At 44.8% G+C, this 18145-nt stretch overlaps 2 protein-coding genes across 3 annotated transcripts in view; both read right to left on the bottom strand.

Annotated features, from left to right (window-relative positions):
• The window catches only part of LOC140703981 (uncharacterized), an 84122-nt gene extending 73055 nt beyond the window's left edge, over positions 1 to 11067 (bottom strand). Inside the window, exon 1 of the mRNA XM_078388262.1 lies at positions 11021 to 11067. The gene's annotated coding sequence lies outside the window, so the exon portion shown is untranslated. The remainder of the gene's footprint in view (positions 1 to 11020) is intronic.
• LOC110071186 (uncharacterized) lies at positions 1301 to 17817 on the bottom strand. 2 transcript variants are annotated; one of them, XM_078388284.1, is made up of 3 exons: positions 11021 to 17817; positions 4522 to 4648; positions 1301 to 3990 (listed from the first exon to the last, which is right to left on the bottom strand). In XM_078388284.1, the coding sequence occupies exons 1-3, from the start codon at positions 11222 to 11224 to the stop codon at positions 2708 to 2710; spliced, it is 1614 nt and encodes a 537-aa protein (XP_078244410.1). In that variant the 5' UTR covers positions 11225 to 17817; the 3' UTR covers positions 1301 to 2707. The 2 variants fall into 2 exon arrangements, with proteins under 2 accessions (XP_078244410.1, XP_072844501.2); XM_072988400.2 differs by lacking the exon at positions 11021 to 17817 and adding an exon at positions 10248 to 10938.
• Positions 17818 to 18145: the final 328 nt, after the last annotated feature.

Here is an 18145-nt window from a genome sequence, read left to right as displayed (position 1 = left end):
TTCAGATTTCTTGCATTGCAGTAACTATTCCCCAACTACGATTGTCGGTTTAGATTTCTCTGAAGTCCTCTTTAAGGACATCCAACATGTCCCCAATGCCAAAGTGTTCAATCAGGAGGCTAATATTGCTGTTCAGCAAAAATATTTTGCATCAAGAGTTGGAAAAACCTTACTCTACTGTGAGTTACTTTCTGCTCCCGCTGTAATTCTAATGGACTGAGAGGTTGGGTTTTAAAGTACTCTTCTTGTACTCCATGTATCTGCTAAGAATTCCACTTCTCAGAATGGGGATGGCATTACATGATCCAAATACATCCCTCAGGTTTCTCACCATCGCCCTCATCCACCACAGTAGCATAGGATGTTTTTAATCCCAATATTTTAGTGGTTGGGTAAGACTACAGTATGTCCTAATGGCAAAAATCCATACATTTTTTTCGGACTTCCCTTCCAGAGGATTTGGTCTATAAAAATAATATTGTGCAAGGCAGGTAATTGAGAAAGGAAGGATTTGAAGCAATCACACTTTTCCTATTACCCATCCTGTCTCATGGCCAGAATGTAGAAGGTGCCACACAAAAAGCAGGTAAGGTTGGGTGACTGGACCTTTATCTGGGATCTCAACTTGCATCAGGAGCTAGTTGCTGCTGGAATGGTGTGAGCCTGTTCATCCCAAGCACAGAGACCCTGTCCAGCCTCTTCTCCGTAGCCAGAGGAAAATACGTAACAGCAAATGTAGGGCAGAACCTGGATTACTGTAACAGACTTTATGTGGGGCTGCCAATGGAAAGTGTCAGGAAGCGTCAGCGGATCCAAAACACAGTAACCGGATTCCTGAATGGGGCATTGCTAGTTTTAACCTACAAGCTATCTCCCATTATGAGCTGGTCTGGGGGTTGCATCACGAAGAGAGTCTTTTGCCTCAGTCCCACCAACCTCACAACTTTATCTGATGGGGACACAGGAGTGACCCTTCTCTGTGGCTGCTCCCAGACTTTGGAACTCCCTCCCACAGGAGGCCATGCTGGCCCCATCTTTGATATCCTTCCATCAATAAGAAAAGACCTTCCTCTTCAGGCAAGCCTTCCCTCAGTAGTCCAGCCACTGGTATGTTATTTTTAGATGGACTGTTTCTGTGCTTTCCATTTTCGGGTTTTCCAGTTCTCAAAGTGACTTTTTGCCTTTCTTTTAAATATTTGACCCACCTCCTGGAGGCAGTGTAAGACAGGATGGCCTGGTGTGCTCTGGTCCAAGCGGTCACGAAGAGACAGACACTAAACAACAACAACAAGACTTATAATTCTTAGCTTTAAAATTGCCTTTTAATTAGTTGGCTTTTTATATTTATTTTTGGCTCTAAATAGCATGTTTTAATGATGTTAACCAATGTTGTACACTCATTGTTCCATACTCTGAATACTGTCTTAGACTGTTATAAAGCTGCCTTGGGTCCTTTTCAAGGAGAAAGGTGGTGTAGAAATATTTTAAATTAATAAATAAATAAATGAATAAACTGAGCCAGGTGTTCCTCCATGTGTGAATTCCTTTATGCTTCAAAAGAACAGGGATATGGCCAAAACACTTGCCACACTCCTAGCATTTGTATGGTTTCTCTCCAGTGTCGAGACACTGATTACTCACAAGCTCTGAACTGTCAACAAAACGTTTCCCATACTCCTGACATTTGTATGGTTTCTCTCCTGTCCGGATCCCCGTCATGCCTCACAGGAGTTGAGCTGTCTGCAAAACATTTCCCACACTCCTAGCATTTCTGTGATTTCTCTCCAGTGTGGGCACTCTTATGACTCACAAGTTGTGAATTCTGACCAAATGTCACGTTCCCGGGGTTTCAACAGGCAAAAGTCTAATAAGCCAGTCCAATATGAGACGTCCAGAAGATGCAAAGCAGATACCAAATTGCAAAAGACAAAACACAAACTGTAGTCACAAATAAGAGTACAAAGCCAAGGGTCCAGAGAACAAGGTCCAAGATAAGCAGGAGTGTGGGTGCCAGCCAGGGTACTGAATTCTTGCTTCCACAAGCTTCCAAGTCTTCTAGGTGCAGATTATACAGCAAAAGCAGTCATCAAACCCCTAGAAGCCTTCCATCCTGTTAAAACTCAGGACTGTTTGACCTGATGTTCCTGTGGGAAGCATTTGTTCGTGCATCTGACCCTCATGACATGAGTCTTTGCTGAAGCTTATCCCTCACCCTAGCTACTGGGGGAGGAGAATCTGGTGGTGATTCAGCTGTCCATTCTTCTTAATTGCCCAGCATATTCCTCACTGTAATTAATCCCTCAGATTCCAGATCGTCTACAGCCAAACTCAGGACACTAAAACATTTTCCACACTCCTGGCGTTTGTACCGTTTCTCTGTTTTGTGGATCCTCATATGACACACAAGCGGTGAATTCCAAGTGAAACATTTCCCACACTCTTGACAGTTCTATGGTTTAGCTCCAGTGTGGAGTCCTTATCTCTCACAAGCTAAGAGTTCCGAACAAAATATTTCCCACATTGCTGGCATTTGCACGGTTTCTCTCCTCTATGTAGCCTCATACGACTCACAAGCTGTGAATTTTGAGAAAAGCATTTTCCTCATTGGCACCTGTATGGTTTATCTCCATTATGGACACTCTTATGATTACCAAGGTGTGAACCGACCAAAACATTTCCGACACTCCTGGCAATTGTAGGGTTTCTCTCAGTTGTGGATCCTCATATGACGTACAAGATGTGAATTCTGAGCGAAACATTTCCCACACTCCTGGCATCTGTATGGTTTCTGTCCTGTGTGGACACTCTTATGTCTCACAAGCTGAGAGTTCCGACCAAAACATTTCCCACACTCCTGGCATATGTAGGGTTTCTCTCCAGTGTGAACTCGCATATGAGTCACAAGCTGTGAATTCCGAGCAAAACATTTCTCACACTCCTGGCATTTGTAAGGTTTCTCTCCCTTGTGGATCCTCATATGACGCACAAGGTGTGAATTCTGAGCAAAACATTTCCCACACTCCTGGCATCTGTATGGTTTCTCTCCTGTGTGAACCCGCATATGACTCACAAGCTGTGAATTGAGAACAAAACATTTCCCACAGCCCTGGCATTTGTAGGGTTTCTCTCCTTTGTGGATTCTCATATGACGCACAAGCTGTGAATTCCAAGTGAAACATTTCCCACACTCCTGGCATTTGTAGGGTTTCTCTCCTTTGTGGATCCTCATATGACGCACAAGGTGTGAATTCCAAGCAAAACATTTCCCACATTCCTGGCAGTTGTATGGTTTCTCTCCTGTGTGAACCCGCATATGACTCACAAGATGTGAATTCCGAGCAAAACATTTCCCACACTCCTGGCATTTGTAGGGTTTCTCTCCTTTGTGGATCCTCATATGACGCACAAGGTGTGAATTCCAAGGAAAACATTTCCCACACTCCTGGCATTTGTAGGGTTTCTCTACCATGTGAACCCACATATGATTCACAAGCTGTGAATACCGAGCAAAACATTTCCCACACTCCTGGCATTTGTATGGTTTCTCTGCTGTGTGGATTCTTCTGTGGTTCTCAAGCTGTGAATTCCGAGCAAAACATTTCCCACACTCCTGACACTTGTATGGTTTCTCTCTTGTGTGGAACTTCATATGACGCACAAGCTGTGAATTCTGTGCAAAAGATTTCCTACATTTCTGGCATTTGTGCAGTTTCTCTCCTGTGGAAACTCTTCGATGGCTGAGAAAGCGTTCCTTGCAGTTTAAACATTTCCCAGAGATTTTTCTGAAAAAGCAATTATTTTCAGTGCGGACCCTTCTGTGAACCGTCTTTGCTACCATTAGAGAAAAATGTTTCCCACACATGATGCATTTGTATGGCTTCTCTTGGGTACAGGTTTCTTTTGTGTGGGTTCTCCGGTGTCCTGTAAACTCTAATTTGTGTGCAAATGTATTTTCATTTCTTGGGCATACATTTTTCTCCCTACATTTAGCTGCAGGAAAGAAGGACAAAAGCAAAAATGGTTGAAAAGATAAACAGATTTAGGGAAAAAAGGGTTTTCTTATGATGTGGATATTCAGGAAGGAAATCTCTAATGGAAAGACAAAACAATCAGTCTTTTAAGTGCTATAATACATTATCCTTTTTTCTCCTTTTAATTTTCCATCACATCTCTAAACTAATTTAAGAAAGCAAAGAGAAACATCATGATTCCCTTCATGGACACCTGGTACCAACATTATACTCTTTATAAGGTCCAGGTCAAGGCCTTTATACTGAATTAGGACTGTATGAGGACCTTTAAATCTTAATATTGGTTTTCTTTTAACTTAATATTCTTCTTGATGGCTTTATTTTCCATGGGATCACTTGTAAGCAATAAATTTGCCAACACTGCAGTGGCTAAATTGAGTTCGGACACCATCCTAGTATGGAAGCACTATTGTTGCTGTTATTGTTGCTAGTCATTATTGCACTGGTAACGATGGAGATTAACATCAACCAGACAAGAAGAGAGCCTTACCAAGAGAGGAGACCGTTTGCCAGTTCTCCTCCATGACCTCCTGGTGGAGGGCCCTCTGGTCAGGATCCAGCAGTGCCCATTCCTCCTGGGTGAAGTACACGGCCACCTCCTCAAAGGTCACTGGACTCTAAAAATGGAAAAGAAAGAAGGCCTTCTTCATAGGATTAATAAAGATAACCTCCTCAGTCCCAAGGAACAACTGAAGAGAAGTTGGTGGATCTCATATTGTAGGTTTCAACTTAATATTGGGAGGGAATATTTTACTAAGGGCTACCAGTCACTTTTCATTTCACACTCTAGCAAAGTTATGCCTAAAATCCTATAAGGTAGGCTTCAGCAGTGCGTGGACCGAGAATTCCCAGAAGTATATGCTGGTATCCAAAGGGGTGGACAAACTAGAGACTGAATAGCTAACATGCCCTCCATTATGGAGAAAAACAGAGAGTTCCGGTAAAACATCTACTTCTGCTTCATTGACTACACAAAAGCTTTTGACTGTTTGGACCACAGCAAACTATGGCAAGTTCTTAAAGAAATGGGAGGGCCTATCCACCTTATCTATGTCCTGAGAAAATATATATATATTGGTTCAAAATTGGGAAAGGTGTATGAAAAAGTATACAGTCTCCCTCCTTATTTAACTTATATGCAGAATATATCATGCGAAAGGCTGGACTAGATGAATCCCAAACCGGAATTAAGATTGCTAGAAAAATATCAACAGCCTCAGATATGCAGATGATACCATTCTGATGGCAAAAAGTGAGGAGGAATTAAAGAACCTGTTAATGAGGGTGAAAGAAATGAGTTCAAAAAAAGGTCTGAAGCTCAACATCAAAAACTAAGTTCATGGCCACTGGTCTCATCACCTCCTGTCAAAAAAAAAGGGGAAGATATGGAAGCAGTGACAGATTTTATTTTTCTGTGCTCCATGATTTCTGCAGATGATGACAGCAGCCACGAAATTAAAAGACTCCTGCTTCTTGGGAGGAAAGCGATGACAAACCTAGACAGCATCTTAAAAAGCAGAGACATCACCTTGTCAACAAAGGTCCACATACTCAAAGCTGTTGTTTTTCCAGTAGTGATGTATGGAAGTAAGAGCTGGACCAGAGCTGAAGTGACTGCCGAAGAATTGATGCTTTTGAATTGTGGTGCTGGAGGAGACTCTTGAGAGTCCCCTGGACTGCAAGGAGAACAAACCTATCAATCAAATCAACCCTGAGTGCTCATTGGAAGGACACATCCTGAAGCTGAGGCTCTAATACTTTGGCCATCTCATGAGACGACTCCCTGGAAAAGAACCTGATGTTGGGAAAGTGTGAAGGCAAGAGGAGAAAGGGACGACAGAGGATGAGATGGATGGACAGTGTCATCAAAGCTACCAACATGAATTTGACCCAACTGCCGGGAGGCAGTGGAAGACAGGAGGGCCTGGCGTGCTCTGGTCCATGGGGTCACAAAGACTCGGACACGACTAAACAACACAACAACAACAACAACAACAACAACAACAACATCATAACAACAACAACAACAACAACAACAACAACAATATACGAGAAGTATTATTGGTCTGTCCTTTTATTCTGTACTCAACAATACTTCCAATGCAGTCCTCGAACCACCCTCGTCCTGCTGAGCCAATAAGTTCCTTAACAGACGATATGACACTCCCAAGTGAGCATGTGCCAGACCAAAAAAGTGCCACAAAGGGAACCAACCAAGTCTCACCTTGAAAAGGAAAGACAGAAGGATCCTAAGGCCGAGATGGGAGAAAGGCATGTGGGGTTGCCCGTTCACCTGCAAGGCACAGACCAAAGGGCTTCAGACTGTCAGAGACTGAGAAATGGAACCATCTTCCCTTTTTCCTTGATCCCTTTCTAACTATTCAGATTCATTCCTCACCTTTAGCCAAAAGATAAGCCTTTCCCCTGACTTTTTTTATACTTTATACTATACTTTAAACTTCTTTTATACTTTACAATTTACAGTATTGTTATAAGCCGCCCAGAGACCTTTGGGTAGAGTGTGCAGCATATAAATAAAATAAATAAATAAATAAATGCTTTTCTGCCTTAATATTAAGTTTTTACGGATGTAAAGCCTTTTGATGTGGAAGAAATCTTCAGGCAACTATTGCTTGGCTTTTAAAAGGTTAGGCAGCAATCAAAGCAGTGCATCTGTTCATAACAGCTACACAATCTTATGAAACCCGCACTTGTATTTTAGTTTCTTGTAGTCATTATTTTACATTCAGTTACTGTAGTTTCGAAAAATAATCTCATACAAATATTCCCTGCTTATTCAGGAAGAGTGCTTTAGCAGGTGACGGTTCTTGCATATTTTGCCAGCTAGGAGTTTCCTGACTAGAACAGGATAAAGCTCTGCTTCAAACGGAATCCTTTACATAGCATAGTGTACGCATCCTTCAGTCTCGAGAGACTATGGTAACGTGCTCTGTACGGAGGAGTTGGAACAGCATCTAGTGTGGCTAAGGAGGCCAATTCGAGAGTTTCAATTCCTTTCCATGTTGGTTTGACGCTGTATGCGAAGCTGGAGTGTTCTCTCCAGGGCACGAAGCCTGGGTAAAATAATATGGAGGATAGGCTATTACCCAGCCAGCAAATTCCCCCTCTCCACGTCATTGAAATAGTCCAGTGGAAAGGCAAGAGCCAATACAACTGGTTCCAGCGACGTCGCAGGAGTTGACAGAATGGCACAAACTGCCTCCAGGACTCTGGCCCCGGATTTTTCCTCAAAGTTGACTCCTGAAGCCTTTTCCATCAGTGGATATGGCCACAAGGCAGTGGAGGTTTCAAATCAGAGTTTTTCTTTTCCTAGATGGGCTGCCTCCCAAGGCTGATGAGTCCCACCTACCCGGCGAATGTCAGGTTAACCCTACCTTGAATTCCCGAAAACATCTTCCATGAACTCGTGTCTCTAAATAGCAATAAACCATCACCAATTTAGGTATCTCCTTTTCCAACCACAGAAAATCACATTGAAGAGCAGTTTGAAAACAAATAAGATTCTACAGGGATTGTTTTTTAAAGCAAACTGCCGTATTTTTCGCACCATAAGACGCACCGTTCCATAAGACGCACCAATTTTTTTAGGAGAAGAAAACAGGAAAATATAATCTGTTTTCTTCGCTCCATAAGACACACAGACTTTCCACCCCCGTTTTGTGGGAAAAAAGTGTGTCTTATGGTGCGAAAAATACGGTATTTAAATCTTCAGTCTAAGAAATATATCTTGTCATATTTATAATTAGTGTAAAATTTAATGTTGCTATCCAGGCTACTATGCCTGGGTCCCCAAATCACGAAGACATAATCTATGTATCTAAATCATTTTATTTAATTCTCTTCAAAAGGTGATTTCCATAATGCATCATAACTTCGAAGGACTAAATACATAAGTTGGGTACTTTTGGGGTCATGGCAATCCCATGGCCACTCCCTTTGATAGCTCTCATCCTAGATCTCTATGTCAAAATTTCTCATATGGTCAGTTTTTAAGAATGAAAAGGAACTACATCAAGAAGGAGGACGTTGAGCAGGAATCGCCAATACTGAGAAATCAGTTAAGGGACAGAGGCTAACCACATGAGGTCATAGATAATAGTTTTGCCAAGCTGAATAATACCAGACACAATGATATTCTAAACAAAGAATCCAAAAATCATGTTAACTGTGTTCTGACATATGATCATGTCACTAACAAACTGCAGAAATGCATAAAGAGGCATTGACACATCTTAGAAAGTATAAAAGGGTCTCAGGAGGCAGTAAAGGTATCATTCAAGTTAGTCAAGATTGAATTTAAAGACAAAGTACCACCACTAATTCCAAGCATTCTACCTGGTTCTTCCCCTCCCACAGTGACAGAATTTAAAGATCCACAGAATGGCAAGATATAAATCGGAAGAAACTCACCAACTGCAATACTAAAGGAGTGATCTATACCATATGTATCCTTGCAACAAATTGTATATAGGGAAGACCTCTAGGCCCCTTAAAACATAGGATAGGAGATAGGAGAACATCTAATTTAATAAATAGAAGTCTGGGTAGTCCTCTCTTCAGTCAGTTCTAAGAATTCAACCACACAATAAAAGATTTAATATTTTGGGTTGAGGATATGGTTCTTGTTAAGCATGAGAGGTCCTTACTGAGGAAGGAGATTAGATATTGAGGTTGAACACTCCAGTCCGTTTTGGGCTAAATGAAGAAACAGAATTCTTACACTTACTATTGCCAGCCCCCACTGCCTTGCTGATTATCTCACTGTTCCTGACTCGTCTGCCAGCTGAGAATATATACCATCCCTTTTGCATTTGCACTTTGGATTAACGTTGGAGTTGGTACAGACCAAACAAGAAGCAAATAATCTAAAAGCTTGGTTTGTATCTTATACACTGTCATTAATCTGTATTGGAGTTTATGTATCTTGTTATGTTTATATTTATTAACATTTTATTGTTAACTATGTAAGACTCAACAACCAGCACGTGCTGCTCTCCTCCTCCTCTTCACATGTGCAACCACTCCCAGCAGGAGTGCATGCCTCCCCCCTCCGCCAGCTGCCAACTCAGACAAGAAGGCAGAGCACGGATTCCTGCAGTGCTGCCTTTGAGTTCATAGACAGAACAACCAAACGGCACCTCACCTTTTATGATGGGAATCATTCCTCCCATGTTTCTATGGCAGAACCTTTCTGTGCCAAGACACAAGAAGTTAGTGGATTTTAACCTTAACTGAACAACTCTGCCTATTGCTAACATCCCAACAGCTTGTCTATGGGCCAACAGTACATTGCACGTAATTCCAGTAGGGAGATGACAGTATGGTCAGTCTTCCTGTGTAGCTATGAGACCTCCTGTAGCACTGAGTGTTGTTATAGAGGGCCTCCCAGTATTTATGACTGGAGGAGGCTCTTGAGAGCCCCCTAGACTGCAAGGAGAACAAACCTATCCATTCTGAAGGAAATCAACCCTGAGTGCTCACTGGAAGGACAGATCCTGAAGCTGAGGCTCCAATACTTTGGCCATCTCATGAGAAGAGAAGACTCCTTGGAAAAGGCCTTGATGTTGGGAAAGTGTGAAGGCAAGAGAAGGGGACGACAGAGGATGAGATGGTTGGAAAGTGTTAGCGAAGCAACCAACATGAATTTGATCCAACTCCGGGAGGCAGTGGAAGATAGGAGGGCCTGGCGTGCTCTGGACCATGGGGTCACGAAGGGTCAGACACGACTAAACAATGAGAGAGGAGGTGGAGTGCAGTTTCACAAGACTATCCACATCCACAAATGTCAAATAGCTTTCACTGAAACCAACGGTCAAAGACTGGATGTGATTTCTTCCCTGCTTAAAACTTTGTATCAGTGGCAGTTCCTCCACAAGAATTGGTATTTCTTTCTTACCAACCAACCGACAGCAATTTGTGTTAATCAATAACAGAAATATCTAGTCTTCATCAAATTGTTGTTCCCAGATCTGGTATCACAAATGTCTCGCCCTGCCCAAGTTCACAGTAAATCCTTGAATGATTGAAAGCTTCTGCTGTAAACACTGGTGGAACAAGACATGTTTCAGTGGAAAGAGGACGGGGTGAAATTAGAGATGGGCAAGAACCTTCGTTCAGAGGTTTGTGTCAGTCTGTTGGAAGGGCACCACAGATGCTGTTTGTTTCCCTCCTCCCCCGGCCATCTCCCCCACTCACCATCTGGTGTTCACTGCTCTCCTCCTCTTCGCATGTCTGACTAGTATCCTGTACATGGAGAGTTCATAATTTCCCTCCCGCATTTACTTATTATTTTATTTATTTACTTATTTAAAATAATTATATCCAACCCATATTTAGAAGGAAAAACAGTATGCATCCAGATACCTTTTAAAAATGAAAGAAAAACTAGATTAAACATTGTAAATAAAACCAAGACTAAAAAGACATTTCAAAGCCATAAGAATCCCTTCAAAGTTCCCTCTCAGACGACCAGTCAGTCCCTCAAGGAAAGCCTGCCTGGAGAGGATGGCCTTCATCCCCGCGTGGAAGGTCAGCCAAGAGGGAACCAGCCTCGTATCCCAGGCGAGGGAATCCCAGAGTTTCGGGATCTAATGAGTTGTTGGCTGAAGGTGTCCTCCATTAAATGGGGGGCCCACCAAGCGCCACCCTTTCGCCCTCCAAGGGAGCCAAACAGGGGAACCTTCTCTCCCCCCCTGGAAGTGGCTCGGAAGGTGCAGGATCAGCCCTTTTGTGGGCACGAGAGGTGGAAGGAGGGGGGTGGATGTGGCCCTTCAGGCAGCAGAAAGGCTTGGGCCGCAAATAGCCCTTGCTTGGGGGCTCCCCTCCGGCTGCCTCTCCTGCCCGGGCTTTGGGGGGGCTTCCCTTCCCTCGGCTGGCCTCGGAATTGGGGGGCCCTTCTCTCCCCCTCCCGCCCCTACCCTCCCTCCCAGTCTCCCCCAGTTCCCTCCCCCCCTCCAACCCCGACTCACCCTCCCTCCTCCTTGCAAGGGGCTCCTCGGATCCCAGGCAGCCTTTCCAGCAGCCGAAGCCCCGCTTTCTGTCCGGAAGAAAAAGAAGAGGACCGGAAGGGACGCTTTTTCAAATGGGACCGTTTCTATGGGGACTGATGCCGCTCCCTCTTCCAAGATCCGTTCTAGGAATACCGACTCTGTGCTTTTAACCCTGAGTTTCATGGTCTCTCAAAAGAGGATCTGGGAAGCATCCTTAGCACCATGAAGAGGTTTGGCTTCTCCAGCCCCGGCATCCGTGGGTCCCTCCGGAGTTCGAGGGAAGGGATCCGGGGCTCCTTTGCCCAGAAATCGCTGGGCTCTTCCCCCCCCTCCTTTTCTTCCCAGCTCCGTTCAGCACCAGGAACTCCCACCTGGCCTCTCGGTTTGCCTCTTTGTCCATTTCCATTGAAAATGAGTTTGGTTGGGGCTTTGGAACAGAAACGGGTAAGTTCCAATTCCTATAATATAGGATCCCCTCCAAACCTTGGTCAGATGGCAGTTCCCATCTGTGCTTCTTCCGTACATGGCTTTGCATGTGCACTAAAAACACAGGTCATTCAGCGTGGATTCTCTTGGATCTGCATGATTTTTACCTGGGATGCTCCCTAAACCCCCACCCCCAGGATTTCTGTGCTGTGGGACACAGATGGTGCCTCTGATTTGACAGTAGTTTGTTGAACACATTGCACTCCAGCCATTGTGTGGTATAGGGAGTGGTAATGTGTCCAACATGCTTAGCATGTTGCATTAAATGTTTGCTAACTCGCAGAGGATTTAATCATCATCAATGGCTGCCAGAGTGGTGCTAGCAATGACATGCTTGCTAGATACAGCCAACGCAGAGTTGTGGGGGGCTTTCCCTACCACTTCAATCATTCTATGTGCGGTGTGCAAAAAGGAACAAACCAGGCTAAAGGTCATGTCACCCACCCTGGTGCCACAGCCCAATATCAAAGGACCAATGTTCTTTTTTAATCATCATCAATGGAAAACTCAGCAGTGGCCAGACGATTGGAAAAGATCAGTCTGCATCCCAATCCCAAAGAAGGGCAGTACCAAAGAATGCTCCAACTACCGTACAATCGCATTCATTTCACACGCTTGCAAGGTTATGCTCAAAATCCTCCAAGGCAGGCTTTCAGCAGTATGTGGACCAAGAACTCCCAGAAGTACAAGCTGGATTTTGAAGGGGCAGAGGAACTAGAGACCAAATTGCTAACATGTGCTGGATTATGCCAGAGAGTTCCAGAAAAACATCTACTTCTGCTTCATTGACTATGCAAAAGCAGGGCAGAATGTGAGGAGGACTTAAAGAACCTCTTAATGAGGGTGAAAGAGGAGAGCGCAAAAAATGGTCTGAAGCTCAACATCAAAACAACTAAGATCATGCCCACTGGTCCCATCACCTCCTGGCAAATAGAAGGGGAAGATATGGAGGCAGTGACAGATTTTACTTTCTTGGGCTCCATGATCACTGCAGATAGAGACAGCAGCCACGAAATTAAAAGACGCCTGCTTCTTGGGAGGAAAACAATGATAAACCTAAACAACACCTTTAAAAGCCACCCTTCCCCCCCTCCTTAATTCAAGCTTTCTCTTTTGCTTGCCTGTTCTTTTTCATAGTTTTGAGTCACTCTCTCTCTCTCTCTCTCTCTCTCTCTCTCACACACACACACACACACACACACACACACACACACACACACACACACACACACACACACACACACACATCCACCGACCCATCCTCCCTCCCTCCATTTTCTCCATACATTTAAATAAGGTTGATGAAGCCCTCAGTCTCTCGCACCTTCCTTCCCTCTTTAACTTGATCCTTTCCCTCCTTCTGCTTTCTTGCAGTCATTTCCGGAGGAAGCAGTCGTTCAGAAGCCCTGGACTGATTGATTGCCCGGGGCTAATCCACAGCTGTAACCAATCAAGCAGGCTTATCTCTGATCTCTGAAAGAACGGAGGATTTACAAGTCCCCTGCTGCAACCAAGGAAGTAACAGGGAGAGGTGGCTTACAATTTAAGGTTTGGCTGCAGAGGGTGGGGGTGGGAGTGAGAGGGGGTAGCACTCTGCTCATTACCCCCAGGATTTTCCCTTTTACCCCATTTGGGGTAATTTACCCCTGTTTCCCAACCACTGCATTAGGCTAACTGGCGTGCAGTTTCCTGGGTCCCCCCTTCTTCCCTTTTAAAAGATTGACATGACATGTGCTTTCCTCCACTTCTCTGGCCCTGTGGCCGTTTTAAGGGACAAGTTCTATATTTTAATAGATCAGCAACTTCATTTCTCAGTTCCATCATAACCCTTGGGTGGATGCCATCTAGGTCATGTGACTTATTGATCTTCAATTTATCGATTAGGTCTAAGACATCCTCTCTTTTAATCTGTATCTGATTTAATTAATTAGTTAGGAAGGGCCGTTCAGGCAGTGGAATCTGCCCAAGGTCTTCTGTTGTGAAGTTAGATATGAAAAACTCATTTAATTTCTCTGCCATCTCCAAGTCCCCCTTTACCTCCCACACCATCCTGAGGGCCAGCTGCTCTCTGGCAGGTTTTCTGCTTCTAACATATTTAAAGAAGCTCTTCTTATTCCCCTTTATTTTGCTGGCCATATGTCCCTCAAAGTCTTTCTTTGCCTTCTGTCTCACCTTCTTACATTTCTTTTGCCAGAGTTTGTGTTCCTTCCACCCACCCACCCTAATTTGGGAAGGTTTTAAAATAGCAATATATGGAGGTGAGAGCTGGACCATAAAGAAAACTGACCGCCGAAGAATTGATGCTTTTGAATTGTGGTGCTGGAGGAGAGAGGCCCCTGGACTGCAAGGAGAAAAAACCTATGCATTCTGAAGGAAATAAAATCTGAGTGCTCACTGGAGGGAAAGATCCTGAAGCTAAGGCTCCAGTACTTTGGCCATCTCATGAGAAGAGAAGACTCCCTGGAAAAGACGCTGATGTTGGGAAAGTGTGACGGCAAGAGGAGAAGGGGACGAACGAGGATGAGATGGCTGGACAGTGTCACCGAAGCAACCAACATGAATCTGACCCAACTCCGGGAGGCAGTGGAAGACAGGAGGGCCTGGCATGCTCTGGTCCATGGGGTCACAAAGAGTCGGGCACGACTAAATGACTAAACAAGAACAACAATTTGGGAAGGATTTCCATTTATAGAAGGACCCGTCCTTGCACTTTAAACCTTCTCTAATTCTGCTTGTTAACCATGCTGGTACCCTCTTGGACTTAGTTGAGGCCTTTTTTCATTGTGGTAAACACTTCCTTGGGCTTCTACTGCCATTGTTTTAAACAGGCTCCATGTGCTCTGGAGAGATTGGATTCTTTTTACCTTCCCTTTCAACTTTTTTGTAACTAGTTTTTGTATCAGAGGGATGCCCGCCGTTCAAAAATCAAGGGTTTTTCTGTCAGATTTGCTTGCCACCCCTCCCCAACATGCATGGTGAAAGAGATTGTGGCATGGTTAGTATTTCCTAGCAGCTCAGTGACATTCATGACCCTTACCAGGTCCTGAGTCACCTGTCCTCTGGTGGGCTCCATGAGAAGTTGCTCCAAGGCACAGTCATTTCGCATGTCAAGAAATCCGGTCTCTCTTTCTTGACCTGAGCACACATTGCCTCAGTCAATGTGAGGATAAATGAAGTCCCTCATGATTAAAATCCTGTCCCTCTTGGACCCCCTTCCTGATTTGGCTGCTGATTTCAAGGTCCCCCTCAAGTTTTTGATCTGGAGGATGACAGAAACCCCCTCCCACTATCACATCGCTCCTTGGGCATGGTAGCTTAACCCACAGTGATTCTATGATGGAGTCAGACCCACCATCCATCTCCATTCTGCTGGATTCTACCTCTTCTTTGACATATAAGGGGCCACCCCACCTCCGACACACCCTTCCCTCTCCCTCCTACAGAGTTTATAGCCTGGGATAGACGTGTCCCCCTTGTTCTCTGAATTCCACCAGGCTTCCATTAAGGCCACTATTTCAATGTTAACTCTAGCCACTAAATGTTTCAGCTCTCTCATCTTTGCTCAGATGCTTCGGGCATTTGCATATAAGCACCTGCTTAGGGTGTCCCCCAAGAAGGGCTGTTTGTATGTTACTTTTTTATCCCACAGCTTCTTCCAGTGGACCAACTCTCACGTACCATCATGCTCCAAATCCTAATCCCTACACTGTCCTCACTTTGTGGTTCTCTACCCTCTCAATCTGGCCTGGCATGCTCTGGTCCATGGGGACATGAAGATTCGGACATGATTTAACAACGAAACAACAACCCTCTCCACACTAATTCCACTGGAATGAGGAGTCCCGACCTAGACACTGCTCGGTATCAGTCAGCTTTTCCCTAGGATTCAGTTTAAAAGCTGCTCTGCCAACTTTTTAATGATATGCAATAGCAGTCTGGTTCCTTGTTTGTTCAAGTGAAGCCCATCCCTCTTGTAGAGACCCAGCTTGTCCCAAAATATTTCCCAGCATAATAAATATAAATGCCTCCTCCTGACACAACTGTCTCATCCACGTGTTGAGACCCCTGAGCTCCACCTGCCCCAGCTGGCCCTGCGCGTGGAAGAGGGAGGACTTCCGAGAACACTACCATTGAGGTCCTGGCTATGAGCTTCTTCCCTAGCAAACTAAATTTCACCTCCAGGCCTCGTGGCTCCATTTCCCCATGTCTTTGGTGCCGACATGCACCACCACTGCTGCCTGATCCAGAGGAGACATGATGTCCGCAACAGTTGCACCAGGCAGGCACTTAACAATGTGATCCTCACAACTGTCACAGAGTGAGGAGTTTGTGACAGTTGTGAGGATCACATGTTCCTGACAATTTAACTGCCCCTGCCTGATGAGGAGGATCTACAGTGCAACTAGATACTGGGCCCATCACCTGTAGAAGCGGTCCCCTCTAGGGGATGGTTTCCCTCTGTTCCACCAGCCCGGCGATTTCCAGTCCCAGCAGCTGAAGAGCTGCTTGCCTGTGGCTGTTTCCTCTGCCAGCAACAGAGTCATCACTGGTCCTCCAGCCTTCTCACCTCACCTTGTCGGGGTGTACTCGGGCCGCTTCCTCTCGCGGCACCCAAAAAGTCTTCCCCATGCCCAGTATCTGGAGTTCTGCAATGGATAGTTTTCCAAGCTGGTTGTCGAGTGTTCCAATAATGCCAAATCCTCTTGGGCCTTGAACGCCTGCCGGTCGATAGCATCCACCCGAGAGTCCTCCATCACCTCCATAAAACCCCACCCAGCCTTGGTTACACCTGCAGCTTCCAAGGTATCATCTGCATCACCACTGCCTACTCTCCAGTTCGCAGGTGAAGTGCTCGACGGGAATCTCACCCCAACTCTCAGAGAGGTGGAGAGCCCAGTTTCGTCAGCAGAGGGATTGGGGCCAATCCCTAACAGGGATATTCCTTAGTAAATTGTCTGTTAATGGTGCAGTGGTTTAGTAAACGGATGATGGCATGGTGATTCAGGAATGACTCAGACTTTAGAGATGTACTGTACTTTGTACTGCTTGTTTGTCCTTATTTTAACTGCATGGTTTAAAAAGTGGGTTTGCCATCTTGATTTAATAGAATTAATTTAATTATATTTTCATATTAAACACATTTCCTTTAATTGTACTTCAGAAGTAGAGGAGAAAAGGGAAAGCTTCCCTACTTTCTGTGGTAGAACAATGAAAAGTGTGTGTTAGAATATAACAAGGTGAATTGAGAATGCTCTATTGTTTCCCCCTCTTCCTTGTTGTCTGGCAAGCATCTTTTTCATTTGTTTGTTTTATTTATAGTCTGCCTTTCTCCTGAAAGGGAGTTCCATCTTGGAACTTCAGACACCAGACACGCAGAAGCACAAACCTGTTGAGTTAGAGAAATCCAATCTGCTTTTCTTGTTAGTTGAAAAAATTTGGAGAAATATTTTATTTATTGATTTGATTGACACACTGCCTATCTAACCAGAAGGCCTTCTACCAGGTCCCGAGGTCCCGAACAATTTAGGGCTGTATATGTTAGAACCATCACCTTGAAGCTAGCATGGAAGCAGATGGGTGACCAGAGTAAGGTGGCCAGAGCTGGAAAAATGTGTTGGTGTTTCCCAACTCGGCTCAGTAACCCAGCCACCATATTCTGGACCTGTTCAAGGATCTGCATCAGCTTCACTGGAAGGCCCACATAGAGAGCATTACAGTAGTCTATTCTTGAGACTAGCAGTGCGTGAGCAACGGGTGAGGGATTTGGAGTCCCGGTGGAGGCGCAGCTGCACAATCCACCCAAGATGACAGTAGGCGGGTGAGACCGTAGACATTACCTGGATGTCCACTGACAGTGCTGGGTCCAGAATAATGCCCAAGATGCATACCTCATCCTTAGCAGAGAGAGCAGCTAATGAGGGGAATCCACCCAAAGGACCTTCGTCTTTTCTGGGTTCAACCTCAGTCTGTTCCCATCGCTCAGGGGACGAGACAGCATCCAATGCAGAGGGGTGGGAAGGAGAGAAAGTATTGCATGTCAACATATTTGTGACACAAAACCCCTGATGAGGAGGCCTACTGCCGAGGCCTCATATAGATATTAAATGGTAACAAGGAGATGATTGACCCGAGGGACTCCACAAGTGAAAGTTAAAGGGGTGGATATCAACCCTCTCCCCTAGTTGCACTTCCTGGGAACAATCCTCAAAGAAGGCCTGGAGCCAGGACAGAGCAAGGCCACTCCAACAGCCTCTCCAGGAGGATACTCTGGTTGACAGGATCCAGGACTGCGGAGAGATGTCATCTTGCAGGGCAACCAATGCTGTCTCCGTGCCATGATGCAGCCTGCAAGAAGATCCAGCATGGCTGTATCTTTACTGAGACCAACAAAGTAATGTGCAAGTTTTAAAGCTCTCTGGAATGTTTCATTGGCTACACAGACCTACCGAATCATCCACCCTTAGTTTGACTGACTGTTGATATTCCTGTGGTTTCATTTTTAATGATTGACACAGTAGTAACTTAACACCTTAAAAAATCTCCATCTAGTGTACATGGAAACAGATTAGATTTTTGAGTTTATGATTTATGTGTTTTTGTGTTACAAGTTCTTTTGGA

This window comes from Pogona vitticeps, chromosome 2 (genome assembly GCF_051106095.1).
Source record: "Pogona vitticeps strain Pit_001003342236 chromosome 2, PviZW2.1, whole genome shotgun sequence".
Taxonomy (NCBI): domain Eukaryota; kingdom Metazoa; phylum Chordata; class Lepidosauria; order Squamata; family Agamidae; genus Pogona; species Pogona vitticeps.
The sequence above is the reverse complement of the archived record's forward strand: the minus strand, read 5'-3'. Positions and strand labels throughout refer to the sequence as shown.

Excerpts from the sequence above, each read along its gene's own strand:
- LOC110071186 (XM_078388284.1), bottom strand. The coding sequence starts at position 11,224 with ATGAAACTCAGGGTTAAAAGCACAGAGTCGGTATTCCTAGAACGGATC. Across the intron at positions 4,649-11,020 it reads CCTTGCAAGGAGGAGGGAGG|AGTCCAGTGACCTTTGAGGA; the intron begins GTGAGTCGGGGT and ends TTCCATTTTTAG. Across the intron at positions 3,991-4,521 it reads GCAAACGGTCTCCTCTCTTG|CTAAATGTAGGGAGAAAAAT; the intron begins GTAAGGCTCTCT and ends TCTTTCCTGCAG.